Source organism: Taeniopygia guttata, chromosome 27 (genome assembly GCF_048771995.1).
Source record: "Taeniopygia guttata chromosome 27, bTaeGut7.mat, whole genome shotgun sequence".
NCBI lineage: Eukaryota > Metazoa > Chordata > Aves > Passeriformes > Estrildidae > Taeniopygia > Taeniopygia guttata.
Window position 1 is genome coordinate 2526143 of NC_133052.1, and position 27823 is coordinate 2553965.

A 27823-nucleotide genomic window follows, 5' to 3' on the forward strand; every position below is an offset into this window, starting at 1 on the left:
GGTACCGGCCCCTCCCGATGCCGCCGCCGGGCTCCTCCGCGGGCGCCCCCTGCCGGTCGGGCCCCGGCCCGCCCCACCGGCGGAGGTCCCGCCCGTTCCGGCCCTCGCCCCGCCCCGCCCCGCCCCGGTCCGGCCCAGCCCCGCGCGGTAAGATGGCGGCGGCGGCGGCTGAGGCCGAGTGCGATGTGGTCATGGCGGCGCCCGACGGGCCCGGCGAGACCGACAGCGACGAGGAGGCGCGCAGGTAGAGCGGCGGCCCGGGCGGGGAAAGGGCGGCCCCTGTCCCTGCCGGTGGGCCCGGCGAGGCTGCGGGTGCCGCAGGGCCCGGGGCCGCGGCGCTCCGCAGGGCCGGGAGCTGCGGTCGGTCCCTGCCCGGGCAGAGTGCTCGGTGCAGGCCGGCCGCGAGCGGCGGCGCCCCGGGGCTCCGCGGCGGGGCCCGGCGGGCGGTGACAGCCACACACACAGCCACGGGCCGCACGCGGCGGGGCCCGGAGCCGCTGGATTTGGGATGCGGTGCCGGTGTGTCCCGGTGCGCTCCCGCCGCCGCCGTGTGCACCGGGATTAGAACATCCACCCGTTAGCGGCGTGTCCCAGCAGTGCAGCTCACACCTGTGTCCCGGGGCACACACCCTCACCGCTGCCGAGGGAGCGCGTCCTCCCCCTGCCTGGGGAGGGAAGGATTAAACTCGTGGGAAGAGGAAGCTCCAAACTCCTGAACCCTTTGCTGCTTCGTCACCCCATTCCCCTGGTTCTGCTCCATTTGAGACCTGCCCAGAGCGGGTTCCACTCTGGCCTGCCTTGCTGTGGGAAACGGGAAAGACCCCTTGGGCAGAGCGCTGCTGCGGGAATGCTCCATCATCCCGGAGCTCCCGGTTTGTTCCTGCCGTGCTCTGGTGCACCGTGCCCGGGGGAGCTGGCAGTGGCACCTGAGGCAGGGTAAGATGGGATCCCCACCTTTCCTGCATGTTTTCCCTCCAGGAGTGAGTGAGCTGTGGGAAAGTCCTGGCAACTCCACTGGTTTTCCATAGTGGCAGGTGCTGGTTCATGTCCCAGGGAGCTGGAAGGAAAGAGCTGTTCCTGGAGGAGCTGAGGCATTTGCTCTGGAGGATGATTCAGTGGAATGAAGAAGAAGCAAAACCAAAAGTGGCCTCTGAGGAATGGTGGTTTCAGCCTCCCATTGATGGCTCAAGGGATTTTATGGAATTGAGGCCTGAGGAGCAGCTCCCTGGGGAGATCCTGCTGAGCAGGAAGGGAGGAGCTGCTGAAGGAACTTGGGGCTCGCAGGGCACGGGCATCGCCCAGCCTGTGGGGCTGGGACAGGCCTGTGTGGGCACATCACTCCTGCCCCTTGGGCAAGCGAAATGTGTCGTTTGAAATGGTGGAAATTCGCAGAGGTAAAACCCTGGCTGAAGGCACAGGTGTCTGCAGGTAGTGACCTCCAGCTCCTTTCTTCGTTCCTGAGGCTGTGCTGTGCACTGCTTTCATTAGGTGCCTTCACAACGTTTCCTTTTCATGTTCTTCTGGGAATGTTACACCTTTCCCGTGCTGAAGTGGACCCAGATGGGCAGGAGCTGATTCCTTGGTGTTGCTCTGGAGGAGCCAGCCCTGCACACCCTGATTTCCCTGCAGTTCTGTGCATTAACCTCTTCCCTACCCTAGCCCTTCCTGTTTTCGCTGCGGTAGCTCAGTTGCTCTCGTGGAAATCAGAGCAATAACTGCTGCACTGGGGAGTGGAGTTGGAGCCTCAGAAGGTGTTGGGTGTTTGTGAAACATCCCAGGCCAGGTAAGAGCTGGGTGAGCTCCACATGGGACACACTGATTTGGTGCAGCCTTTGGGGAGTATCTGCACTCACTTCTGTAAAAATAATCAAAAATAAGGGCAAAGCTTTTCAGAATCCTTATGATAACTCAGCAATGAGGGTTCCATGTTCTGTTATTTCCATTTAGGGATTACAGTATAGCAGAATATGGATATTTTGCATTTAGACAAGGATTCACCTTGTCCAAATGCATGATTCTGTTCTCTGTGGCTTAATAAAACTGGAAATTTAGAAAACGAGCAAAAGGGGAGATCTGCATTTCAGAATGGCTGTAACTAACACCCTGAAGCAGCTGCAGACATGCCAGAGGGCTCCCAGGGTGTCCAGGGCACAGGAATGGAGTGTGGTCACAGGATAATTATTGTCTGCTGCTGCCTCATGGATGGTTGGGGTCCTGGCAGAAAGTGTTGATGTAATTGTGTTAATTTTATCCGTTGGTGCACCAGTGCGGAGCAGCTGATGAGCAGGACTGGGCCACCCCTAAAAACTCACTTGATTCTTCATTAATTTTAAATGTTTCTCACCCATGGGAGCATTTTTTCCCTGCTCCCAGCTGCTTTATGAGCTTGGGCCCCTGGAGCTTTGCCAGGGAGAATTTCCTTGTCATCTTCCTGGCACGTCTGAGTTCTGGCTCCCATGCATGCTCCAGGCTGGATCTTTCTGCTCCTTCTTCAGCACTGGAGCATCTGGAAGCTTTCTTTTCTTAAAAAGCAATACCCCCAGCTGTTGGGAAAATACTGTTAGGAGATTGCAGAGCCCCTGCTGCAGGTTTGGGATGTGTTGGTGCCTCTGTGGGGACATTGACATTTCCCACAGCAAAGTGACGAGCACGGAGTGGCCCACACAGAGTCCTGGAGGTTCTGGGCCTGGCCAGGCTGTGGGTCCCTGGCCAGGTCTGCAGGTGTTGCCTGGAGCTTGTCAGGTGTTGGTGAGCACCAAGAGACTTTTCCAGTGCATGGGGTGAGGTGCATCTCAGTGAGGCTCCTCCAGAATAATTGTCATTGCTCGCCAGCTCTGGGGCAGTGCTGGCAGGAGCGGGGTGAATCATCTGAGGGGCACCAGGTCCTTCTGGGATAACCTGGAGAAGGCTCTCCTGTTCCTCTTCTGCCTGTAAATGGGCACTTGGACTTCCCAGGTGATAAACCAGCCCATTTTACTCATCTGGAATCATTTTATGATCTCATGATCATATCAGAAGCAGCAGAAGGTACTCGAGTCGTTGTTTGCTTCCCCGTGCATCTGCAGAGTATTTAAATATCTAACTTAGGCAGTTGCTTTATCTAGTAGGGAAAGGTGATCCATACCCACAGTTTCAACCTATTTCCTTAACACAAAATGCGCTTTTTTGAGGTGAATCATAATGTAGATGCAGTTGTTTTCCCATGGAATTCTTAAGCTGGTTGGCTTCCTTCATTCAAAAGGAATTGCTTCCTTCAAAAAAAGCACTCAGGCTGATTCTAGACCCTTCCATGGGTTTTTCACAAAAGTTACACTGTGGCCCTGCCAGGCGGGATGGGGCCTTTGCTGGGAATTAGGTTAATTCTGAGCTCTGGGAATTACATAACGGCACAATTAAAGCTGGGGCTCGGCTGCTGTTCTCACTCGTGGCTGCAGGGAAGGTTTGGGGCAGTTCTTGGATTTCTTGTGCTGTATTTTGGTTCTTGTGGCTCTTTTGGCCTGGGCGTTTGCCCTCGTTTATGAGGAACATTCTGAGGGTTTGATCACCTTGTGTGTTTGGGTTCAGCTCTGCTCTTAGGGAGGCTCAAGGCAGCCCTTTGGGTGAGTCCATGGCCCATCCGTGTCGATATTTGCGTGTCCAGACTCGGATTTCCCGGGCTGGGGGCTGTGTGGAGTCTCTGCCGTGGTGTCTGTGCTGCGTTGGGGGGAGCTGATGTGCCAGGAAAGGCTCTGCTCTGTCCTCAGCGTGTCAGCACTGCCCAGCAGGGCACAGCAGCCTGTCACACAGAGTGTGTGTGTCCCCTGCCCCTAGGAGCCTGTCCCAGTGCCCAAACACCCTCTGGGGGAAGCACTTTTTCCTAAAATCCAACCTCACCCAGCTCCAGCCATTCCCTGGGGTCACCAGAGAGAAGAGCTCAGTGCTTGCCCCTCTGCAGCCCCTCATGAGGAAGTTGTAAATATATATTGCCTTATGCCTAAATCCTCACTCAGTGTCATATCTCACCCGAGGACCAGTCTCTAAAGTGCTCCCTGTGTATCTTTCTGGCACATGGAGTGTTTTGTTTCTCTTCCAAGTCCTGAAAGAAGGGAAGGGAGAGTATTGTATGTCCATGGGCAAACATGATGGCTAATTTTAAGCTCTAGACATCTGTCTGCTGTAAACTGAATTGAGATCACCCAACTTATTTTACCCCAGCGGCTGAGTCACATCTGACAGCTGAGAATCTGGGTGGGATTTCACCCCCAAAAATGCCTGATAAAGGCACCATATCCTATTGATGGAAAAGCTTCTGCAAGAACTGCACAAAATTGCCAGAGCATAACAGGAAAGATTACTTGGTCAGGATAGGATTTTGGAGCCTTCCTTAAATCCTGTCTATTTTAGGGTTTTGCCACCATTTCATAATGGAGGCAGGCAGTGAAGTGGGAGTGAGGGTCAGGAGAGCTGGGAAATAGTGACTCTGCCACTTGCTTAGGTGTTGGATTTCTGTCACTGGTGGTATTGCCTTGGCACATCCCTGCCCAGGGGCTGTGCCAGCACACCTGGATCAAGAGCTGCTGGGTTACAGATCCCTGAAGGTTCCCATGACAGAAAATCAGGTGTCTGCGGGAGTCTCATTGGGAGCTGGAGTGGGAGGTGGAAGCCACGATCGGCACTCGAGCGGGGGCAGCGTGTGGAAGCTCTGAGGAGGAGGCAGGAGTTGTTAGGCAAGCGTGGGATTGTGTCACTGTGTGCAGGATGGCTTCTCTGAGAGCTGCTGTGCTGGGAACGAGCAGGGGCTGAGCTTTCACAGGGCACAGGGAGGAGAAGGAGCCTTGTGCTGGTTCCTCTCTCCCCAGGCAGGCAGCGAGCTCCATCCTCAGAGCCTGAGCGTGTGAGGGACCATCAGCACACGCAGCTGCTGCTTGTCTTCCGTGGTCTCCAGCTGTGCCAGAAGAGGTTTGGGTTGGATGTCAGGTGGAATTTCTTCACAGAAAGAGTTGTCAGGCATTGCCCAGGGAGCAGTTGGAGTCCCCATCACTGGAGATGTTCGAGGAGTGACTGGACGTGACACTCGGTGCTCTCTGGTCTGGTTAACAAGGTGGTGATCAGTGTCAAGGCAACCCAAATGATTCCATGGTGGCTGGTTCTCTGGGGTGACTGGGACCAAAGTATTTTAAGTATTAGAGATTCTGAGAGATACCATAAAAGAGAAAAAAATAATTGCCTCGCTCGCAAGAAGAATCACTCCCGCCAGCCAGCCCCTCCTGTGCGTGTGGTGCATGTGAGTGATGAAAGACAAGCTTCTTACCCAGCTCCTTGGTGTAGCTCTTCCCTGTTTCTGTGTCCAGCATGGAGCAGCCCAGTGAAGACACCGAGCCATCACAAAGCCACCCATTCAGCCGGGGGCGTATTTTAGCAAAGCACGATTCTTCTTCAGTGTCAAAAGTAGCAAGTGGGGAGTGCAGGCCCCAGCAGCGCAGGAGGCAGAATGAGCTCATTCAGGGCACAGCATCTGTTGGGGTGAAACAATCCCCAGTGAGATCAGGGCTGCACTTCTCCTTGTTGGAGCCAGAGCCATGGTAAACAAGGGCTGTGTGCTCTCTATGTCAGCAGGGCACAACAGGGCAGAGCTGCTTCTGTCCTGGTGCTGGAGCTCCAGCCCAGCCTGACAGCTCCAGCAGGTCCTTTGCCTTCCTGCTGTGGAGGTGATTTGCTTTCACAATCTTCATCGTTAAGCCTTAGGCCATGTAAGTAGCAGAAATACCTGTGCTCTCCTTTCTGCCAGTGTCACCCGAGGCTCTGTGACTTGTTGATGCATTGATCTGTATTAAAATGCTTAAAAGGAAAACAGACCAATAAAAACGAGTAGAAAACAGTAATCTTTGTGTGGGAGTGTTTCTCTGGCATCTCAAAGCGCTGGTGCTTTCTGAAAATTTGTTTCGCCAGGGTTATGTTTTCTTTCTCCCATTTCCCCAACTCTTCCCAGCAGTTTGTGGCAGATGGGACGCTCTGGCAGCCAGCCTTTAGCTGTGTCTATTAGATGGTAATTCCTCATGAAGGACAGGTAAAATGGCTAAAAGACTTGTGATTCAGCCCACTGTGCTGGACAGGTTCTGGTGGTGGCTCAGGTGAGTCCTGCCATTAAGACTGTTCACCCATTTCTTTAGACTGTACAACAAAGACCTGAGGGAAGGAATTTTCATAGGATCTGTGATTTTCTTTTCTATTTGTGATTACAGAAACAAGAGAACAGTGAAACTCTTTACTGCCCAGGTTCCAAAAGTGCAGAAGTTTTTTCACTGTATTTAGATATTTGATCTGTAATATTCAAAAAAGGTGGTTGTGTTTGGAAACATTTTAATCATGCAGAGTTTGCATCCACATGTTTGTGATATGGATCCATCCCACAGGCGTATTCTTATTGCACATCAGTGTAGCTGGGAGAGTGCAGAGCTCCTGGGACTCTGGTGGGTCCTAGTTCCTGAGGAAAAGCCAGGCTGCAGCACCTGCCTCAGGTGTGATGCTGGGCGGGCTGTGGCAGAGGAGGGATGGCAGTTTCCCATCTCCAGTGGACCAGTTCATCATTTTCTGGAGCAGGGGTGAGAGGAGCTGGCCCTGGAGCCCACACAAGGCCCTTGGGGTGCAGTGGGTGCTGCCCCTTGCTGTGCCACAGTTCTCACCCATCTCATCTTCTCCCAGGGTTTAACTCCAACAGGACTGTGACTGGACTTGGCTGGGATGAAGCATACAGCAAAACTTAAAACTGAAAGTGAAGAGCACACTTCCCAGCTCCCAGTGTCCATTGTTCTGCCAGCTGGGAAATCTGTGATGGCTCTGTGAAAACAACCTCTGCATGAGCTGGTTGTGTGGGAATGGCCAATGGCAGCCTGAGCAAGGCTGAAAACATGGGAACTAGTTCCAACACAATTCCCTTTGTTCTCTCCCAGGTCAGCCTGCTGAGCACTGCTCACATTCTCTGTTCCATCACCGTGATGTGCTCTCCCTCTTGCCCTGTGAAGGTGAAAGGCTGAAGGGAGATGAGGGAAGAGAAGGGCCTTGGTTTCCCTCAGGGGAAGCTTTGCTTTCGAGAGTTTAAGGGAAGCTACTTTAAACCATATGTTGTGTGTTTTTAAATGTCCCAAACTGTCTCTGCAAATGCTTGCTCTTGAGTGTGAGGACTATTTCTAGACCTGTTGCCAAGGCAGTGCCAGGCTTCTGTTGCAGGCTTGTACCCATATTTCTCTTTGATTTAGCTGTCTTTTGAATGTGGAAATTGTTCTTGGCTCTGGTTTGTAAGTATGTGGGACTCCTGAAAGAGCCAGCACTATCTCTTTTGTTCTGAGATGCAGCACCTTGCAGGAGGAGGCTGTTGGGTGAACTCCATACCAGGGAGTTCTGCTGGACTCTGAGGGGACTCAAAGGTGGCTTTAGGCTTCTCTTACATCCCTGTAAAATTTGGCCAGGAAATATCACTGAGTATCCTGGGTAAAGCGCTGAAGTACCTGGGAGCCAGCAGGAAATGGGGTGTGCTGGGCAGTGTGTGCTGAGGAGATCTCACAAGAACCAGCTTAAATTTGCAGCATTAAACAGTTCTACTGCTTGGGGGTCTAATGCTTGCCATGGTCACAATCTGTCTGGTGCTCAGTTCTTCTGAAAATGTGGTGTTTTGCTTCCTTTCAGAGAAGCAGAAGCATTCAAGGAGCAGGGAAATGCATACTATGCCAAGAAAGATTACAATGAAGCGTTCAACTACTACACAAAAGCCATAGGTGAGAACAGCTGATAATACCAATCTTTACTGAATACCATGTCTAAAATTGGAGCTGGTTGCTGATTTCAAACACAGCAGTGGGGTTTCTGACAGCACATGCTGAATGAAAACCTCTTGCCTGCTTTAATTACCTTGGGAAATGTCACCAGATCAATAATGCCAGTCAGGGCCAATGTTCTTAAGTGCCAGGAGTTGTGCAGCTGCTGCATTACGCTGATAGCGAGTCTTGCATTGTCTCCAGATACATGTCCCAATAATGCCAGTTATTATGGGAACAGAGCTGCCACACTCATGATGTTGGGGAGGTTCCGAGAAGCCCTGGAGGACGCTCAGCAGTCAGTCAGGTTGGATGACAGCTTTGTACGGGTACGTGGAGAACTTCAAGCACCTCATTCAGTCCCTTGTCTGCACCTGCTCCAGCTCTTGCAACTCCCTGTTCCCTGTGTCCCCAGGGCCATCTCCGGGAAGGGAAGTGCCACCTTTCCCTAGGGAATGCCATGGCTGCCAGCCGCTGCTTTCAACGAGTTTTAGAACTGGATCATAAGAATAGCCAGGCACAGCAGGAGGTAAGAGGCTCTTCAGATTTAACTATTCCCAGTAGATGCTGAGGAGGCTGAGCTGGCCAAAGGAGAAATGGAGAGCAGTGTAAGGCAGCTGCCACTCCTGTGTCTCTTTCACATGGTACATTTTCCTGGACTCTCAGTTCAGTCACTTTATTTCAAACTGATTTTAATGCTGGCAAAAGTATTAATGTCATCTGCATTATTGGTCCATGGTCTGCAGTAGTTTTGGCTCTGACATTTAGGGATTGGTGGCATTTCAGAGCAGAGACTGTCCTGCAGCACTCGTGTGTTCTGTCTTTCAGCTGAAGAATGCCACGACTGTGCTTGAGTATGAAAAAATAGCTGAAGTGGATTTTGAGAAACGGGATTTCAGGAAGGTGAGATGAACTTGTTTGGTGTGGTAATATATAAGAACTGGTGTGTTTGACATGTCCCAGGCAGGTGTGTGGCAGGTTTCCTGGCTGGGTATTTGGGAGGTGCTGTGCCACATCAGTTGGAGCAGGGCTGGCTGGTGAATTGTGTCAGCTGTGAAAGTGGCAGAGCTCGTTCTTCCTGAGCACTGACCGAATGACAAGTGAGGAGATGACTGGCTCAGGCCAACCCTCTGTCAGTGTTTGCTTTGTAGGGTGAGTAGAGTCATGATTGAGCTGTTTGAGATGGATTTTGTTAGCAGCAGCATTTGATCACGCTTTGCTTCTGAAATGTATATCCAGGATTCTTCTTTCTCAACTCTTTAAAAGAAAAAAAAATTAAAAAAAGCTGTGCTGTGTGCCATTGAGGGTCATACAAGGAGGAATGCAGATCTGCATGGGGCATTCTCCTTACAGCTTCCAAATCTTTCTTCCCAAGGATTGTAACAGGATGCAACTGGTACTGATCTGATAGAAAGAGAAATGACAGCATGAAATCTGAAAGGCACCAAGCACTTCTCATGCAACTGTTTCTGTGCAGTGGATGCATGTAAGGCTCAGATTTATCCCAGAAAAACGATTGTCCAGTACATTGAGCTCATTGTTCAGGTCACTCATAGGCTAAGCTCAAGATTTTGGAAGGGTAAATCCCAGCTTTGTATCACCTGTTTCTGAGGAGCAAATGGGATGTGTAATCAATCTGAGTTTCCTGTGTAGGAATTGCCCTGCCTGCATTGCACGTCCTGGGCATCTGCATCTGTCCCCCACTTCCCCACTTCACTGGGGATCCTAACATGAAACGTGATCTTTGTTTCTGGAGAGCTGCTCCTGCCTCACCCAGGAGCCCTTGGCTCTGGAGCACAGTGCTTCCCACAGCAGGGCCCCGTGATGTCACGGGCTGAGGAGCAGATGAACCTTGGGGAACAATGCCCCGTTCTTGCACAGATGTCCCCACCAGAGTGCAGGGATGGAAAAGACCCATTAGCTCACCCTGCCCATGGCTGTCAGGCCAGTGGAAGATCAGTCCTTGCACTGTACTTTTTTGTGTTTTGTCCAGTCCAAACTGTCTCAATCTATTGAATTTCTGTCCCTCCCACATGGCTTTATACTGCAGGAAACAGGGCCAGGATTGTCCTTCTTGGCCCTTTCTTTAGGGCTTGCAGTTTAGAAGAGTAGTTAAAGGGATGGACCTCTTACAGGTGTCCCTTGAGTTTGTGTAGTGCTCTGTCATAATAATGCAGCAGATGCCTCAGACCTTGGCACACAAAGCCCTTTGAAAAGCACAACCTGCATATGAGGAAAATTTTCCAATGCAACGTGTCTCCTGCAGCAGTGGAGGTGGGTGTCTGCACGCTCGCCTTCCTGGTCAAACACAAACCTCAAGCATGGGCCAGCTGTTCAGACCAGGCCCTTGGCTCTTTGCTGGGCTCATGGCTGTGCTTTCTCCCACCCCAGGTTGTGTTTTGCATGGATCGTGCTTTGGAGTTCGCTCCCGCGTGTCACCGGTTCAAAATCCTCAAGGCTGAGTGTTTGGCGCTGCTGGGCCGGTACCCCGAGGCACAGTCTGTGGCCAGGTGAGTGTCCCAGGGCTGGGGCTGAGAGCACCTGGTGGGCTGTCCTGGCTGCTGCCTGTGCTCCGTGCCTGGAATAAACGCGGGAATATAAAATACAAATATTCCTTAGTGCATGTTGTGGTGAGGAGGGGAGTGAGTGAATTTATCCTCATTAATCTTCCTGGGAAGCTGCATCCAGACCCCATTCACAACCAGCCATCCTCCTTGAGGAGCCTTTTGTCCTTTCGCCTTACCTGTACCACAGACTTGTTAAAATAACTGGGTACCTGTCGGAATCTGTGGTGTTGATGATTCTGAGATTGTAGAAAGTCTTTGTCTGTCAGCCCCGCTGCCAAAGAAGAAGCCATAATTCGTCTGTGCTGGTTTCAAGGTAGTTTATTCTGTTTATCTCTAACATGTTCTGCTGCCCTGCCGCAGCTCTGTCCTGCAGGGCAGCGTGTGGGGCTCTGCCCTCAGTGGGATGGTACAAACATTAAATACCACAAACTACCTGTGCTGGATTTACAATAACGTGCCAATATCTGTCACCTACGTTGGACAGTGTGTCCCCAGCCTGAACCAACAGAAAAATGCCAACACCACAGTGAAACATGGAGGGCATGAAGAAGGAGAAAAAGGACAAGGCACACCCAATTTCCTCCATCTTGTCCTGTTTGAACTCCTTATCTAGAATCCTAAAATTTTACTTTTGCACCTGTGCCACACTTAATTATTACTCATATCAAACACTCAGAGCTTGTAATTCATCCTGTAAGATTGAAAACTCTTTTCCATGGACAGAGATCACAGACAGTGTCTCTGGGGGCTCTGTCCAGGGGGGTTCCTGACCCCTGCCGGGGCAGCCAGAGGGAAGCCCTGGGTTCCCACAGGTACCTCAGTGGAGGAAGGTGCATGTGGGGGTCAGAAGGAGGCGGGAGCAGGGAGGATGTCCTTTGTTGCTGTGTGTTGCAGCGATATCCTGCGGATGGACTCGACGAACGCCGACGCGCTGTACGTGCGCGGGCTGTGCCTGTACTACGAGGACTGCATCGAGAAGGCCGTGCAGTTCTTCGTGCAGGCCCTCAGGATGGCCCCCGACCACGAGAAAGCCTGTCTTGCCTGCCGGGTAAGTGGTGCAGATGCGGCTGAAAAATCACCGGGATTTGGGTTTTTTTAAACCCACCCAAGTTTGGTTCTGCTGGATCAATCCCTTCTCCCTCCCTCATCATTGCCTTTCCCGGATCTCCAGGAGCAGGCAGTTTGTCCAACCCTTCCCAAAGACAACCAGCTGCTGCCTCAGATAAAACCAAGCTCCTAGAAACTGTTTCTCAGCAGATTGTCATTCTTTGCGGCAGCCACCCCTTCACTCTTATTTGTTCCCTGCTCAGATAGAGGAGCAATAAAACCAGATACATTGATTTTAAAGGAACTCCTGACTTTCAGGTCCAAAATCCAGGCCAATACCCTGACTTTCATTTAACACTGTGTTACTATTGGACACGAGCAAACACGATGTACACCTCTGTTGTTGTGAAGGTAAAAAGGGGAAGTTTATTTTTGACTCCAACATTTTTAGTTTTCCAAAGGTGACACTAGATTAGAGGGTGAAAGTGTCACCTCTCCAACGACACTAGGCAAATTACCAGTCGATCAAATTTCTCCTCTTCTATAAAAGAATATAAAAGCTATAAGTTATTTACAGAAAGTTGTGTGAGAAAGTTTACTACAGGAATGTAAACTTGAAAAACTTTAGAAAATATTAAAAAATCAAGACAAGAGCACTGTTCCTTTGTGTTGCTCCTTCCTTGGTGTGGTTCTTCAACTGACTTTAGATTTGTTCATGTGCCCTCAAAAAGTGAGCTCCCTCTTCCTTTTATCTTAATCTATAAATTTACTGCACTGTCATGTTTTCTTCTTAAAAATTAGGCAGCCTTTTTCCTGTGGAGGATGCCTGGAACTGGCACTGGCTGTTCCTTAGTGCTTCTCTTGGAGGAAAGGCAAAGTGAGATCATTTCAGCTGCTGGAGGAAGGCTGTGACTTGTATCCCTCAGCCATATGTGAAACCAGATTAGCACTGTTGTGTCTGAGGACCCTTGTGTGGCTGAAGAAGGTGCTTGGCCCCCTGACCTCGTGTCCTTACCCAGGTGTGTTTCCTTTCAGAATGCCAAAGCACTTAAAGCGAAGAAGGAAGACGGGAATAAAGCATTCAAGAAAGGCAACTACAAACTAGCGTATGAACTGTACACAGAGGCACTAGGAATAGACCCAAATAATATCAAAACAAATGCCAAACTCTACTGCAACAGGGGGACGGTTAATTCAAAGGTAAGGGACGTTCACCTGGCAGGTATCTGTCGCCATTTCCCTCACCATGGCAGTGATAAACTGCAGATCAGTTATTCCGGAAAGCACAGGCTCCCCTGGCTGCTGGGCAGCTGCATCTCTGAGGCCATGGGCAGTGTTTCAGGGTTTTGTGCTTGCACAACACTTGGATCAGTTCCCAACAGCCAGCAGTGACTCCTGCAGAAACAAAACTCAGATACTTGGGCTGCACGGAGTGGGAGGGAGAGGAGGGGCGTGCTTTAGCCTTATCTTAGTCAGCAAAAAGCACTCCTGTCTGTTTGTTTCCTTCTCAGGAATGAACAGATTTATTTTCGTACTCTTCTTGTAACTCATATCTTGCTTTGTGTTTTTATGTTAAAAAAATACCAACATAATTTAAAGCCCCAGCTCTTCAGTTGGCTGTTGAATTTTAGTCCTGCACTATCCAGAGAAACAGCCAGTCGTGTGACAATGCTCCCAATTCCCACCCTGTGTCCTCTGGGCATTTTTCTTCCTCAGCTGTCCCAATGTTGGTGCTGCTTCCCCAGACACCCCCACCTGGTCGAGAGACACAGGCTGTTCCCAAAACCTGGGAAGTGGGATGAGCTAGAGGCCACATAATGGAGGTCTTACGTGCTTGTGTCTGAAAACAAACACTTTTTCTAAAAAAGATTTCTTTTAAATATTTTTAGGTTTATCTTCCCGCCCAGGAATTAGTTTGGAAACAGAATTAGGATTGTTATCAGGAAAGTCCTTGGTTTTGAGTGCATTTCTTACACAGAAGCACCACATAGCTCTGTCATGTCACTGGCCAAGCCTCTGATCTTTTTTCCAGAGAACAAAAGCTCTGTGTTTGGGGAAAATTGGGAAAAAAAATCTAGACCAAGACACAGAAAACAGTGAGATTTTCCCAGATTCTTCACACCATTCATTAGCCTAAAGTCATGGTGCAGAATTTGTTCTCTGTGTGGGGTTCACTCACTTGTGTCTGATGTTGTAGCTTAGGAAACTTGAAGAAGCAATTGACGACTGCACGAACGCAGTGAAGCTGGATGACACGTACGTCAAAGCCTACCTGAGGAGGGCACAGTGGTGAGTGCACCTTGGCATCAGGCACCTGGGCAGGCGTGTGGGCAGGAGTGTCCTCCTGGCAGCTCTGAGGGGCAGGATCACAAATCTGCAGCTTGACTGAGTAGCAGGGGTGGGCCCCTGAGTTTAGTCTCTTCCTTATGGTGCTGAGGGGATGGGGTTAACTCCCTGTGGCCTCTCCTGCCTGCCTGGATTTGGCACTGCCTCTTGATGGTGTATTTATAGCATCATTTGGGTTGGAAAAGACCTCCAAAATCATTGGCACCAACCTTTGACCAATTACTGTCTTGTCAAGTAGACCAGAGCACTGAGTACCACATCCAGTTGTTCCATGAGCATCTCCTGGAATGGTGACTCCACCACCCCCCTGGGCAACCAGTTTGAATGCCTGACCACCCTTCCAGTGAAGAAATTCTTCCTCATGTGCGATCTGAACAGGATTTAGGGAGGATTTGTTCTAAGACTTGACTCAGCTTACTGTGTTTATAGACACTGACTGTGTTTATAGACATTCTGTTCCAGAGAGCCCCTCTCTCTCCATGTCTGCAATTGCAAATTTACAGTGATTGAAACAGAGATTGAAAAAGACCTCCAAGATCAATCTTTTCCAACCTCCCATCTCTGTAATTGCTACGTTACAGTGAGTAGGTAATGTGTGGGTAAAGCTGAGGGGCAGCAGACAGACATGTGTCCCTCAGAGGTGCCAGGATTGTCATTCCTGACCAGCACTGCCAGTGTGAAGCTCTGTGCCAGCTCTGACCCTGCACCAGCTTCCTGGAGCTCAAGCTGGCTGGGATCAGTTCCTGCAGCTGCGTATGAGAATTATCAGGTTGTTAAAGCAGAGTTTGTGCTGCCAAAGGAGGGTTACAGTGTACCCTTGGAGCCCAGAGTGCAGGTTCCTGTGACAGGGCTTCCCTCAAGTGTCAGGGCTCCCAGCAGTAGCCCTGTGTGGGCTCCTCTGAGGTCTGCTGCAGTCTGGAGCTCTTCTCTTAATCCACATCCACCCAGACAGCCTGTACTGAACTCCTTCTGATGTTCCTGTGAAGGACATCTTGACCACCAGTGTTTCTTTCCACAGTTACATGGACACAGAGCAATATGAAGATGCTGTAAGAGACTATGAGAAGGTTTATCAGACAGAGAAAACAAAAGGTGAGCACAAAGGCACTCTGTGTGTGCACAAGTTTCCCTGAACTGGCATTATTTTTGTTGTTCCTTTTTTCCCCTACAATATGTTGTGATTTGCAGCCTAATACCCCAGCAGGACAATATGGAGAAGCCCTCAGAAGCACTGGAATCCCTGTCTCTGGTCTGGTTTCTCTCCCAGCTCTGAATGCTGAGGTGATAATTCAGCTTGTGTCCAAGGCAGTGCACTGGGTTCAGAATGTCTGGTTTTGGTTCTTGTGTTGACTGTCCCCTTGCTTTTTGAGTGGCCTGAAGTGGAAGGGGTGCAGTAACTCCTCCCCTCTGGTGTTGTGCTTCTTTCCAGAACACAAGCAGCTGCTAAAGAATGCACAAGTGGAACTGAAAAAGAGCAAACGGAAAGACTACTACAAAATCCTGGGGGTGAACAAAAATGCCTCTGAAGATGAGATCAAGAAGGCTTACAGGAAACGAGCACTAATGCACCATCCAGGTACCCACAGCAGTCCTCATGTGCCCTGTGTAGCCATCGCTGAGGTAGAAATGCGTGTGGAAGAAGGAATTTCTGGAAATAGCAGCTCTGACCCCACAGATCTGGAGCATGTTCTGGGACAGGAACTTGGGAGTGTTTAACATTATCCATTTCCACTAGAAATTAAAAGCTTTTTCCTGCTTGTTTGTGTATCCCCAGACAGACACAGTGGAGCAAGTGCAGAAGTACAGAAGGAAGAAGAGAAGAAATTTAAGGAGGTTGGTGAAGCCTTTACCATCCTGTCAGATCCCAAGAAGAAGGCCCGCTATGACAGTGGGCAGGATTTGGAAGAGGATGGATTAAACATGGGAGGTCAGTGTTTTTTACAATACTCTGCCATGGCAGCCTTTAACAAAATCAGACACTTTAGAGTCTGCCTGGAGCAAGCCTGCTGTTGGGAATGGTTCATGAATTTACTTGATTTAACATTGGGATGGGAGGGCTGCACTGAGTGGTTCTAGCTGGGAGCAGGCTGGGACACGGGTGGGTTTGGCTCAGCTGGTGGGCAGTAATCTGTCACAGGATGTGGTAAACGTGTAATTGTGAGTCCCTAAATGCTGCTTATCCAGATCCTTAGGCTGCCCCGTGGCTGGTTCTCTCTGGGACAGCTGTCCTACCTGTTTGTGGTCACTACATGGCCCCAGGTGCTGGGAGCCAGCCCTGTGTCCCCTTCTGAGACACTCTCTGGAGCCTCAGTGAGCTGACAGCTTCTGAACTGTGGGAATGTGATGGTTGTTTCACTGCAGCTCATGAATTCCTTTTCTTCCCTGTAGAATTTGATCCAAATAACATCTTCAAGGCCTTCTTCAGTGGGCCAGGAGGCTTCAGCTTTGAAGGTAGGTGAGATGTTCTCCCAGCTGTGGAAGCGTAAGTACACAGATCCCCTGGCAGGGCAGCTGGGGCTCCCAGTGGATGTGCTGCTTGAGGAGAGCATTTGGCTGTTGCACAAATCCAAGAGCTATTTCCAAGTTCTACCTGCACAATGTGAGCTGGGTGGCTGGTTCTGGTTCTTCTGGGTTCCAAAGCCACAAACTTGGGCACTCCTCATTCTGGAGCTGTGTGTGGGCTGGGCCATCCATGTGCTGCTTAGGATTGCACTAAACCAATTTGGATTTGAAAAGTCCTGATTATCTTCCATTTTCTTTTTCAGCTTCTGGGCCTGGAAATTTCTTTTTCCAGTTTGGCTAAGAAGCAAACAAACACAAATCAAACCACACATACCTGATCTGCTTCTTTTAACCTCGAATACGGACAGCCCCAGACTCCTCCTCCATCACGTCTCGTTGTCCTTAGAGCAGTTTCATTTCTGGGTTGGAGCCTCTGTTTGTGTGTTGTGTGTGTGAAGAGGAAACCAGCTCAGGAGGGGAAGGCTTGTGAATTTTGTTTTATTGTTAACTTTATTAAAAAAAAATAAATAAAGCTTTGAATCTTTTGGTCCCTTCATGCTGGCCCGTGCTTTCAGCTGCTTCTGCCCCTCAACACAGAGGATTTCCTGGAATCTTCCCAGAATCTCCACATGTGTGAGGGAGAAAGAATTCCTGGCTTGTTCTGGTTGCTTCCAAAGCAGCATGTCCAGGGTTTTGAGTAACTTGTAAGTTATCTTAATCTTTTGGAAATACTGCCAAGGCTCAATCCAGTTTCATACAATCCCATTTCACCTGCAAGCCTGGCTTCTCGTCTCTTTTTATTTCTTTTTTTTTCCATGGTTCTCCCAGCAAGGCCCACTTGGGCATTAAACTTCCGTGATAATATGTGAGCTTACAATTCTGTATCAGAGAAATGCTGCTTTAAAGGGCAGCTTATGTGAGAATTCCCTGTGATGCAGCTGGAATTAAGGGCTTTGTGTTCCCAAGATTGTCCTGTTTAAGGGAATATTGAATTTGCTCTGGGCTGAATTCCTTCACTGTACTTTTTTAAATTAATCCACTTGAATATTTTATATTTGTGCTAAACTTGATTTTGTTGAGCTTGATGTGTGATTTCCTGTTTCTGATCCATGACATGGGTGAGTCTTTCAATGCCAGGTGAATTCCAGGCAGGGATTGTGGGTGGTTTGGGACCTGCAGCGCCGAGCTCTTGGTGTGCAGCAGCTGTGTGTTTAGTTAACCTGTTTGAGTGGTTTTCCTCTGGCAGTGATTTACTCCTCCAAAGCAGCAAGAAAATGCAAAGTCCAGCTGTGAACTGACAGTCTGTACTTTGTCTTGTGCAGTGTCAGGACAGGCGCTGGAGGGATGGATGAGCTTCCAGCCTGGAGCTGTGTCCTGGTGGGTTTGGTGTAGGGCACTGCCTGTTAGCAGTTTGATTTTCACCTAAAAGGTGGTGTTACAGCAGAGTCTCAGCTGGGAGAGAGCTCTGCTTCTGGAACTCCCCTTTTCTCTACAGCATGGACAGCACCTTTGTGTCCAGGTGCCCTGTGTGAGCTCCTGGCTGGTGGGTTCTGGAGCCTGGTGCTGTCAGGCCCAGTCCCTGGAGGTTGTGCTCAGCCTGGGGTGTGAGAGGAGCAGTGGGGCCGTGGCTGGGGGTCCTGAACTGGTGCTCAGTGAGGAGCAGAGGGGCTGTGGCCGGGGTCCTGGGCTGACCCTGGCAGTGTGGGGTTGCTGGAGGCTGGAGTTGGCTCGGAGAATGGATGTTTGTGCACACAGGCTGGGCTGTGCTGAGAGAGAACCTCCCAGTGACTCTGTGTAACACCAGCTTTGCCTTCCCGCAGCAGAACAAACACTGCAGGGAGCTCATCGCACAAGGTGACCACTGGAATGCCAGGTCTTTGTCTTCCTCCCTCCTGAGGGCTGGGTGTGCCCTCCAGCAGGACAGGGACTGGTGCAGGGCCACGAGGTCCTGTCGTGGTCCTGCTGTGGTGTTTGGTCAGGATTCTTGACAATCTGCTTTCATAGAAGGAAAATTTAAGGGCTTAAATTTTAGCACTGCAGAATAGAGTCTTTTACAACTCGTTTGAAACTTAGTTTTCTAAGTAACCAGTGCTGAGTTACTTTCAAAACCTGACTCTCCCACGTTTGTTCCGAGGTCCTTCACACCGGTGTGAGGGATGGACCCGCCCAGGTGCGCCAAGAGCAGCTGGGTCCTGGCACTTTTCAGGCTCTGAAATGGTGAATACATGGGGAACTGAAATACTGGTCTATGCACACTGATGCTTCCCCAGCTTTCCTGGCACTGTAACCAGAGTTTACAAGAGTTTAGTGGCATTTTGGTTCCATGACATCTCGTCCTGTGTGTGTGTTGATGTCACTGTACAGTTTGGGCTGTTCTCAGTCTCCTGTTGCCGAGCAGAGCCGTGTTCTGTGTCTGTCACTGGGTTTATTCTCATTTTCCCCTGCCCCAGGGAAGTGTGACCAGCTTCCTTCCTCCCTTCCTTCTCTCCAGGCTGAGTGAGCCCGTTCCTTGGAGCACAGGAGTGGAATGGCTCTGCTTCTGGGAGAGAAAATGTATACAGCAGCTATTTATAACCTGTACATGAATGCATGATTTAATGTAGTTAAATATTCATATGGTGAGTGCCAAGACTTTCTACAGCGCGTTGTTACGTGAACCAAGGTGAAGGCAAATGTATGGAACCATGGAATGGATTGGGCTGGAAGGCCTTTAAAGGCTCTCAAGTCCAACCCCCTGCCATGGGCAGGGACATCTTCCACTAGCCTGGAGTGCCCCAGGCCCTGTGCAGTGCCTGTTCCCCCAGCACAGAGCAGGGCTTGGTGGCACCTGGCACCTCAGGGCAGCAGCAGTGCCCAGTGGCACTGTGACCTCCACCGTGTCCCAGCTCGGCTTGGGGAGACAAAACTCTGCTTCTTTCCAAAAAATGGACTCAGCTGTGCATTGCTTGGCGTGTTGCCTCCACACATGGTGGTTCCAGGGCATTGTCCATGGGTTGTGGTTGGGGGAAGCTGAGTCACAGTGCTCCAGCCACTTGCAGCCCTCCCATGTGGAGGGGCCACCAGCCCCACAGGAGCCACTGGCCCCACAGGAGTCACTGGCCACAGGGACTTGGCACAGAGACCACAAATGAGCACCTTCAAGCCATGCAGTGCCTGCGCTGTTCCCAGAAGGACAAAGAGCACACAGAGGTGCAGGAGCTGGGGCTGTGGGGGCTGCCCAAGGCACAGGCGTGGTGGCATGGACAGGCTTTGGTGTGGCTCTCAGCCTGGCAACTCCTGCCCGGGGTCTCCAAGGGGGAACGGCTGGTGCTGTGGGAGCTGCTGCCAGCAGGAAGGGCCTGGAAAGAGCAGAGCTGCTGTGGCTGAGAGCCAGACCAGGCTGGTGTGTCAGGGGCATCTTCCACCAGCAGAGTTGCAGATGCTCTGAACAGCTCGAGAGCTGGGGAGTGGCTGTCACCTTCTGTGGGAAAGTTGTGAAGAGAAGTGTGTGAGGAGTGTGGCTGTGGGCAGAGCTGGCATGTGAGGGCTCTGCTGTAGGACTGCAGTTTTGGCAGGGAGATCAGGAATTATTTGGCTCTTAGGCTTTGCCTTGGATGTGGTTTTGTCTGGCCATGCTCAGAGGCTCATGGAATAGTTTGGGTTGAAAAGCTGTGAAGTCCATTCAGGAGGTTCTGGCCACCCTCTTGAGGTTCCTCATTGCTTTGGCTGCACAGAAACGTTTTTGATCCTGGGAGTGTTCAGTGAGCAGGATCCCCAGTGCTGCTGGCTGTTGTAAATGCAGAAATGCAGGTTGGGAAATGGGAAAAAGACAAATTGTTCAGGTACAAGAGAATTATCCATGGAATAGTGGGCCCCTCCACTCTCTGTATCTGCTGAGGTACAGAGTGGACGCTGCTGTGGTGTCTGACATGGAGGCTGGTGCCAGTCCCTGTCCAGCCACACTGGCCCTGGATCTGCAGCCATCAAACAGCCACGGGGTTGGGCACGTGCTGCTTTGCCATTTCCAAATGACCTCCTCAGTTTCAGTAATAACTCCAGATATTCTCTTATTTCTAATGGATGGTTTTCATCCTGTTTGAATTCGTGCCTTGTCCTTTCCCCTCCTCTTCCCTAGGGAACAGGACAACTGTGTGCTGCACCCTCCCATGTCCCTGGAGCAGTGCTAGTCCCTGGGCAGCTGTGGCAGGGCTGTGGCAGGGGTAGGTAGCAGTAGCTGGTGGCTGTCCCTGCCCTTGGCTCTGTGGGGCCATTCTGGGTCCCTGCACGACTGTGGGAGCTGATGTGAAATGCTTTGGCCTTCCTGGCCAGGCCCAGCTCTCCCCACTCCCACCTTCATGGATGGGGTTATCCCTTCTTGGAGCAGTGCTGGGCATTTTCCCTTCCCCAGATCCGAGCTCGGAGGGACAGCTCTGGTCTGTTGCTGGGAGCTGGGACACTGCACCCGAGCTGGAGCTCAGGGGTGGCCCAGGAGGGCAGGATCCTCGGGGAGCGCAGCGGGGTGAGCAGCCTGGCTGCCATCCCAGCCTGTCTGACTGCCCACCCTGTCCCCACTGTCCCCTAATGGCTCGTGTGAACAGAGTGTGGTGTGAGGGGGCACGGGGGAGCACCCAGAGCCCCACAGTGCACGTGTGTCACAACATTACGGAACAGTCAGGACAAATCCGGGCACCGATGCGAAGCCACTTGGAGAGGAGCTTGTCCCTGCGCTGCCGTATTTATCTGAATTGGAATTCGGAATGTTTACCTCAGTGTACATAGCTCAACCTTTCCCTGGGAGGAAAGGGGAATTGCATGGAGCAATCGCTGTCCCATTGCTTTGCCAAACTCCTCATCCTCTCCCAGCCGGGCTCCGCATTGGTACCAACTGTCCCTCTTGGACCTTTCTAGGATGTGAATGGTAAAAATGTGAATATTTGTTGTTTACTTCCTTAGCAGAACTCCTGATGCCGTGTTTGTATGGGAAATCAGCCTGAGCAGACCCATATGCAATCGGTTTTACTTTATTATAAACTGTATATGATGTACAAACTAATAAAAACTCAAACGACGACAATGTCACTGTTGTTCTTGAACAGGCAGATGAAGGAGATATTCCAGCTGTGTATTCCAGTGCTGGAGTGATCTGGGTGCTGGGGGTGTGGGCTCAGCCAGGTGCTGGCAAATACCTTGTAAAGCTTTGGTGGAACAAACCCTTGAGGTTCTGTCAGGAGAGGCCCTGGCTGAGCATGGAGCACTCGGCTGCTGCCAGTGCAGAAGCTTGGAGGGGTTTCTCCATGAAGGGGCACAGGTGCTCTGGGTGGGTTTAAAGCTCACTATTTTATGGTATAATGAGAATTTATTCTTTGCTTCTGATCAGCAGGAAGTATTTTGCTTTCATGGCAGAGTGTTTGGTACCAGAAAAGCACCAAAGCTCTCCCTGCTTCTGGCCTCGAACAGTCAGAGAGAAATGTTCCTTGCCCCAGCAACACTGGACTCGGGGTGGGCTGTGCCCAGCGCCAGCCCCAGCCCAGCCCACGCCTCAAACACAGTCAGTATTTACAGTGTTAGTGTGGGTTAATGTCACTCTGCTCCCCAGACCCTGAGCCAGAGCAGGAGGTCGAGCTGTGACCTTACCTGGGGCTGTTAGTGGAGCTTTGTGTTAAACAATGCCCAGGAGCCACCGCCCTGCTGGGCCAGGGCCTGGCAGAGCACAAACCCAAGTTTCAATAAAACAGATTTAATGACACAAGTGCTGGGTCAGTAACTTCCAGCTGGGGTTTAGAATTGAGCAGATGTGAGTTACACGGTTACAGTGCCTCCACTTCCTACACTACGGGGTTACTCCAGCCTAACTCTTAACATTCAAGTGCATTAGAGGAAGGGAGTAAAATCTTGCATGAAGTCCAGTTGTGTACTTCAGACATGATTTTAGTTTCTATCAAATAAGATGGAAAAGATGTTAGTTCATCTTTTCCACTCCCTGCCAAGGCAGGATTGTTCCCTACAGGACACGGGATGGTGCTTGGTCCAGCCCAGGTGGAGGGAATTGGCTGGAGCCGCTTTGCAGGAATTGGCTCCCTGTCCTGGTGTTTCACTTGATTTCACCAAAGTTCATGGTTGGTGTCTTTAAGACATCACCTGGCACTGTGCCCTCCTCCTGGCTGTCCCCAGAGCATCTCTGCTGTGAGGGACAGGAGCTGGGATGGAGCCCACTGGGCAGCTGCGATTAGGGCTGCCAGGACCCACTGCCCTCAGCAAGGTCTGTCCTGAGGGGCCAAACCCTTGGTAAGGACAGGACTCCTGACAGGAGTGACCCAGGCCTGGGTCTCACTAGTTCTGACCCTGTAATCAGCTGCCAGAATGGCCAGTGTCAGTCCCTGGGTGTGGGAGGGGAGGGATATCCTGCAGCTCCCTTGGCTTCAGACCAGCGACTGGCAGGCTTTGGTCAGTGCCAACAGGTAAAGATCGAACGATTGTGGTTCAGAGGGAAGCAATAAAAGCCCCAGAGTTGATCTTTCTCCAAGGAAGAAAACAAGCAGGACACCCCAGCAAGTTCCCTCCAAAACTCACATTAAAAACTGTGACAGTTTTCAGTCAGGAGTTGCTTGTTTTCTTCCTTTTCTGAGGCCGATAACTCCCCAGAGGCTTCATGCTGGGGTGGGCAGGAGGGTTGACTTTAGTAAAGGTAGAATTATTTCTCTTTACACTTTTAAGGTTACAGGAGTTACTTTGCCTTTTAAAAACAAACCGAGGAGCTGCCCTGCCTGTGTTCCTAGATGATGGTGCAGGAGCTAAAGGCAGCGCCCCGTTTGTTGGTGCTCTGCGTTGGCACGAGTTTTCCCTTCCCATAGTATCCCGAGAATATCGCCCTCACATCAATCTTTTTAGACAGGACCAGCATCCACATACCGTTATCAAAATACAGCAGTTTCCCTCCTCCAATTTCCCCCACTTGCTCCCCTTTGTTCCCTGCCTTTTCCAGCTTCACAAACTCCAGCAGGTCGAGCCCCGTCTGGACGGCTTCGACGCCGTTGGCGCAGCCGAGGGTGATGTGGGCGCGGCTGCCCCGCGGGAGGTTGTCCGTGGGCAGGATCTTGTCAGCATCCCCGGGCCAGAGCTGCAGCTGCTGCTCGCTCAGCTCGATGCGAGCCCCGACAGTCTTTGTGGTGATGAACAGAGCCGAGATGGAGAGGGTGAAGGCTTTGCCGTAGGAAGCCTTCACGGCCTGGAGGGGAGGGACAGCGTTAGTGCCTGTGGGTGCTGCTGCACGTTGTCCCCAGGCTCGGGGACAGTGTGGCTGCTCATGGCACTTCTTGCTGTGACACGGCCAAAATACCCAGAGCGAGGAGAGGTCAGTGGCTGATGTCCCAGCTCCGTGGGTTCAAAGCTGGTAATGTCTTTGTCCTTCAAAAATTCCAATATTTAATCTGGGCTTATGTGCTCTGAAATAATTGATCTGGGAATCTAAATACCTCAATTCATCATCATTCAGCTCAAGCTGTCAGAGATGATGCTGGAAGTCATGTGAGACTGGGGAAAGTGGGAATATTTTGTTTGGAAATAGGAAACGATCACCATGTCCACAATATGGAGTTTCCTCTCCACAGGCCACATGGACGTAGTTCCTGTCCCTATATTTGGCCTCTTGGGTCAGAGCAAAGCCCATCCCCAACCCTCTCCCAGGCTCATGGACACCCCACTGGGGAGGGAGGGGACACAGGGGTGTGGGAAGGAGGTGGGACCCCAGCACTCACTTCCTGCTGCGCATATTCCTCGGCTCCGGCTGCTTTTCCAAACTCAGTGTATTTGGTGGTGCAGTGCAGGACCCCAGGTGGCCTCTTCACAAAGTAACTGGTGAGATCTATTTTTATTTTGGGATCTTCAATAGCAGAAGGAACTGTAGATACAGGTAAACAATGTCACTGTCACAGAGTGATCCCCCTGATGTCAACCCACGAGCCCTGGTGCCATCTCAGCTCCCTTCTCCATCCCAGCCATCCCATCTTGTCTCTCTGACTTCTGGGGAGCACTGGGTGGGAAACCAAAACCCCTCCCTCCTCCCAGGCTCACAGCAGATGGAGCCAGAGAACAGAAAGAAGCTCCTGTGCATCATCGTGGCTCATCTTAAACCTGATGGTGTGAGAGTCCCCTGAGGGATGGGATTGTTCAGCCTTTCCCATTTCTCTCTCTTTGCCTTTTTCCCACCCAGCCCCCCGGAACCAGGGGACACCCAGGATTCCCTGTCCTGCTGCTGCCACCTGAGCTCAGTGCCCTGTGGGACCAGACCTAAACAGATTGGGAAAAGCTCTTTAATTTGTTTTTACTTAAAAAAACAACTTTGGCAACTATGAAGACCAGGTTAGTAGCTTTAAAAAGCTTTTCTTGCTGGCAGTATTAAAAATTGACTTTAGAAGCTAATCAGACTTGTTAACATCAACAGGTAAGAACGTGGTAAGACAGCATCTATACATACAGTATTTACTCTCCTTTTTGAAGGCTTTGAGACTCCCAAGCTCATCCAAGAATGCCTGACCAGCCTTCCTCAGGATCTCCGAACTTCTTTTGCTCAAAAACCACCCAAAATACATGGGGAGGAATTCCTTCTCTAAGCTTGGCTTCATCTTCTTCAGCTCTTCCACAGAGAGTTTCCACTGATTCTTGTCCTTTAGCTGGGGACAATCCAAGCGCCACGGGGTTTTGGGCTCGGCGAAGATGACTTTGTACCGGTACTTGTCAGCAATGTCAAAGAGCTGCTCCAGCCGTTCCCGCTCATGGTGAGTGTCATCCAAAACAATCACGCTGATCTCCCGTTTGCAATAGTCAACTAGATCCTCATCCACCTTGGAGTACTCTTCGGGAATGGAGCTTCTGATTAATGGTGTAATTTTATAGTGGTCGACAGAGATGACCTTGCAGGCGTCTTTGTACCGATCGTGGATGGCCTGGGCGAGGGTGGACTTCCCACTGCCAGGCAGGCCCCGGAGGATGAAAAAGGTTTTGGATTCTTTGAGTGTGGAGATGGTGTCTTCATCATCCAGGAATGGGAAATGCAAACTCTCAGGTCTCTCTTTCGCTGATTGAGTAGACATTTTTCTAAATATTTTAGGCAGGAAAGTGTGACTCTTCTTGGAGAAGCCTCTGTTCTGAAATGGAAGGAGAAAACACTTTGCAGGGCAGGAACCCCAGAGACAATGTGGCCCTGCTGGGACCTTTAATGGAAAGGATGGGGCAAGGGAGCATCGCCTCCACACTCCCTCGCTTGAGTGCCCTGCTCAGCTGACACCTCCCACAGCAGAGATCCACTGCATCCCACCCAAGGGCTGAAGGTTCAGCCCTGCTCCCCATTCTGGCCTCAGCAGCTGCAGTCCTGCTCCACCAGGAAGGGTTTTCTCAGGCACCATGGACTGCCACAAAGCCCCAGCCCAGGCAGAGCTCCTCGTGTGGCACATTTAGTCTGAACACTTGAACAAACACCTGTGGCTGCCGGATGCGAGGGGCAGCGACCCGTGGAGGAGCCCAAGGGGAACTGAAAGTCCCAGCAGGTTGTGAGCTGCCACTCTCCTGTCCCTTCACCTGAATCACAAACTATTCCCAGGGAAGAGGCTGTTTCCTAGAGCAGCCCACAAGGATGGGGCTGAGCGCCTGACAGGAGGGAATTTGAGCTCTTCTTGGGAAGAGCAACCGAGGCTTCCAGGAAAGCCAAACTCCTCCCAGCAGCAGCTGCAAGTCGGAACTCGAAAGTGAAACCTCGAGTGCTGAAATAAATGAAACACTCGCGGTTGGCAGCAGCGAGCGTGAGATGCCGCTGGGAGCTGGCAGGTCTGTCCCTCCCCTCCTGCCAGCAGCTCCTGTTAGCAGAATCCCAGATTAATTCCCAGTAGGGAATTAATTTCCCCTGGGAAAACACGGGACTGAATGGAAACGTGGGATTTCTTCAGCTGTGGGAGTCCTCAATTGTATCAACAAGGCAGATGCTTGTTGGGTCAGTACATGAACTTTCCACCCCCCCAGCTGCCCATGGGCCAGGCCAGCTTGCAACCCACTGGACCGTGGGAGGGATGCCCAAGAAGTGAGTTTTTGCCTTTAATGCAAAAATTGAGAAGTTTTACATAAAACATAACTGTTCTGCCTGGGCCAGAAAAATGTGCTTCCAGTTCACAGCTTTAAAAAAACACTTTTCAGATGCTGATTTCCCCATCTCTTTATTCCAGAAGGTGCAGGTGGGTTTTGGCTCCAAATGCCCTGGCAGCAGGAGCAGGACCCCCACATTTCCCACGGGCACTGCCTGCCCTGGGCTCAGCTGCAGCCTCACACCCAGACGGGGCCAAAGGAGCCCCTGAGAGCAGCAGGAACCTCCGGGCTGCCCGGTGACCCCCGTGCTGCTTTCCCCGCGGGCTCGGGGCTCACGGTGCTCACGCCGGTGTTCCCTGGAGCGCTGCTCCTCCTCGCAGCTCATGTGCCCCGTTTGCCAGGGGGTCGCACAGCCGGAGCTGGTGCTGCGGCGGCACCGGGCTGTCCCCGCACCGGGCTGTCCCCCGCACCGGGCTGTCCCCGCACCGGCTGTCCCCCGCACCGGGCTGTCCCCGCACCGGGCTGCCCCCCGCACCGGGCTGTCCCCCGCACCGGGCTGTCCCCGCACCGGGCTGGGCTGTCCCCCGCACCGGGCTGTCCCCGCACCGGGCTGTGCCCCGCACCGGCTGTCCCCGCACCGGGCTGTCCCCCGCACCGGGCTGTCCCCGCACCGGGCTGTCCCCGCACCGGGCTGTCCCCCGCACCGGGCTGTCCCCGCACCGGGCTGTCCCTGCACCGGGCTGTCCCCGCACCGGGCTGTCCCCGCACCGGGCTGTCCCCGCACCGGGCTGTCCCGCGGGCGGGGACCGGGGCCGCTGTTCTGCCGCGGCAGCTGCTGAGGGGACTGAGGCGCTTTTCAGCCCCGTGAACAAAGGAACAATCGCGGGGCCCCCCCCGGGCCATTGTTCGCCGCCGGCTCGGGGACAACGGGCGCCTTCACGGGCCGGGCCGGGCGGACAAAGGCTCCGCAGAGCCCGGGGCAGCGGGGTCTGGCCGGACAATCTCCCATTGAGCCCAGCCCGGCCCCCCCGCCGCCCCCACAAAGCTGCCGCTTGTCTCCCGCTCCCCACGGAACGGGGGCTGCGATCGCTCCCGGTCCCGGCATGTCCGTGTCCGGCAGCCCCCAGAGTGTCCCGGGACCCCCGAGACGGAGCCCCGGGGCCGTTCTCGGGGCCGTTCTCGGGGCCCGGCTGCCTCCGTTCCCCCGGACCCAGCGCCCACGTGTCGGCAACGCCGCCGGTGCTTCCGCCTTTCGGGAATCGGAACCTCTGCCCGACCCCGGTGCTGATCCCGATGCTGATCCCGGTGCTGATCCCGGTGCTGATCCCGATCCCCATCCCGCCGGCCCCGCTTACCATGGTGAGGGCAGGGGCTCCGGGGCGGCCGCCGGTGCGGAGCGGCGCGGCGGGGAAGCGGCTCTGGGGCGGGCGCGGCCGCGGCTCCTTTCATAGCCCCGGGAGCCGCCCGCCCCCGAGGGCCGGACCCGACCCTCCCCGGGGCTCAGCCCTCCGCCCCGCCCGG

General features: G+C 52.2%; 2 protein-coding genes across 2 annotated transcripts; one reads left to right on the top strand and one right to left on the bottom strand.

Moving 5' to 3' along the window:
* The first annotated feature begins 2 nt into the window (after nucleotides 1-2).
* DNAJC7 (DnaJ heat shock protein family (Hsp40) member C7) lies at nucleotides 3-16808 on the top strand. The gene is made up of 14 exons (XM_030256250.4): nucleotides 3-244; nucleotides 7663-7751; nucleotides 7995-8119; nucleotides 8206-8319; nucleotides 8619-8693; nucleotides 10182-10300; nucleotides 11252-11405; nucleotides 12440-12604; nucleotides 13602-13693; nucleotides 14769-14842; nucleotides 15180-15326; nucleotides 15525-15677; nucleotides 16139-16201; nucleotides 16516-16808. The coding sequence occupies exons 1-14, from the start codon at nucleotides 18-20 to the stop codon at nucleotides 16551-16553; spliced, it is 1635 nt and encodes a 544-aa protein (XP_030112110.2). The 5' UTR covers nucleotides 3-17; the 3' UTR covers nucleotides 16554-16808.
* A 4428-nt stretch (nucleotides 16809-21236) lies between these two features.
* On the bottom strand, nucleotides 21237-27791 carry CNP (2'',3''-cyclic nucleotide 3'' phosphodiesterase). The gene is made up of 4 exons (XM_030256255.4): nucleotides 27658-27791; nucleotides 24705-25374; nucleotides 23986-24128; nucleotides 21237-23456 (listed from the first exon to the last, which is right to left on the bottom strand). Exons 1-4 carry the CDS (start codon nucleotides 27658-27660, stop codon nucleotides 23004-23006), a joined length of 1269 nt encoding a protein of 422 aa, XP_030112115.1. The 5' UTR covers nucleotides 27661-27791; the 3' UTR covers nucleotides 21237-23003.
* Nucleotides 27792-27823: the final 32 nt, after the last annotated feature.

Excerpts from the sequence above, each read along its gene's own strand:
- DNAJC7 (XM_030256250.4), top strand. The coding sequence starts at position 18 with ATGCCGCCGCCGGGCTCCTCCGCGGGCGCCCCCTGCCGGTCGGGCCCC. Across the intron at positions 245-7,662 it reads AGCGACGAGGAGGCGCGCAG|AGAAGCAGAAGCATTCAAGG; the intron begins GTAGAGCGGCGG and ends GCTTCCTTTCAG. Across the intron at positions 10,301-11,251 it reads GAGGCACAGTCTGTGGCCAG|CGATATCCTGCGGATGGACT; the intron begins GTGAGTGTCCCA and ends TGTGTGTTGCAG.
- CNP (XM_030256255.4), bottom strand. Across the intron at positions 24,129-24,704 it reads CAAAAAGGAGAGTAAATACT|TTCCTTCTGCTATTGAAGAT; the intron begins GTATGTATAGAT and ends CTGTATCTACAG. Across the intron at positions 23,457-23,985 it reads AGGAATATGCGCAGCAGGAA|GCCGTGAAGGCTTCCTACGG; the intron begins GTGAGTGCTGGG and ends CCTCCCCTCCAG.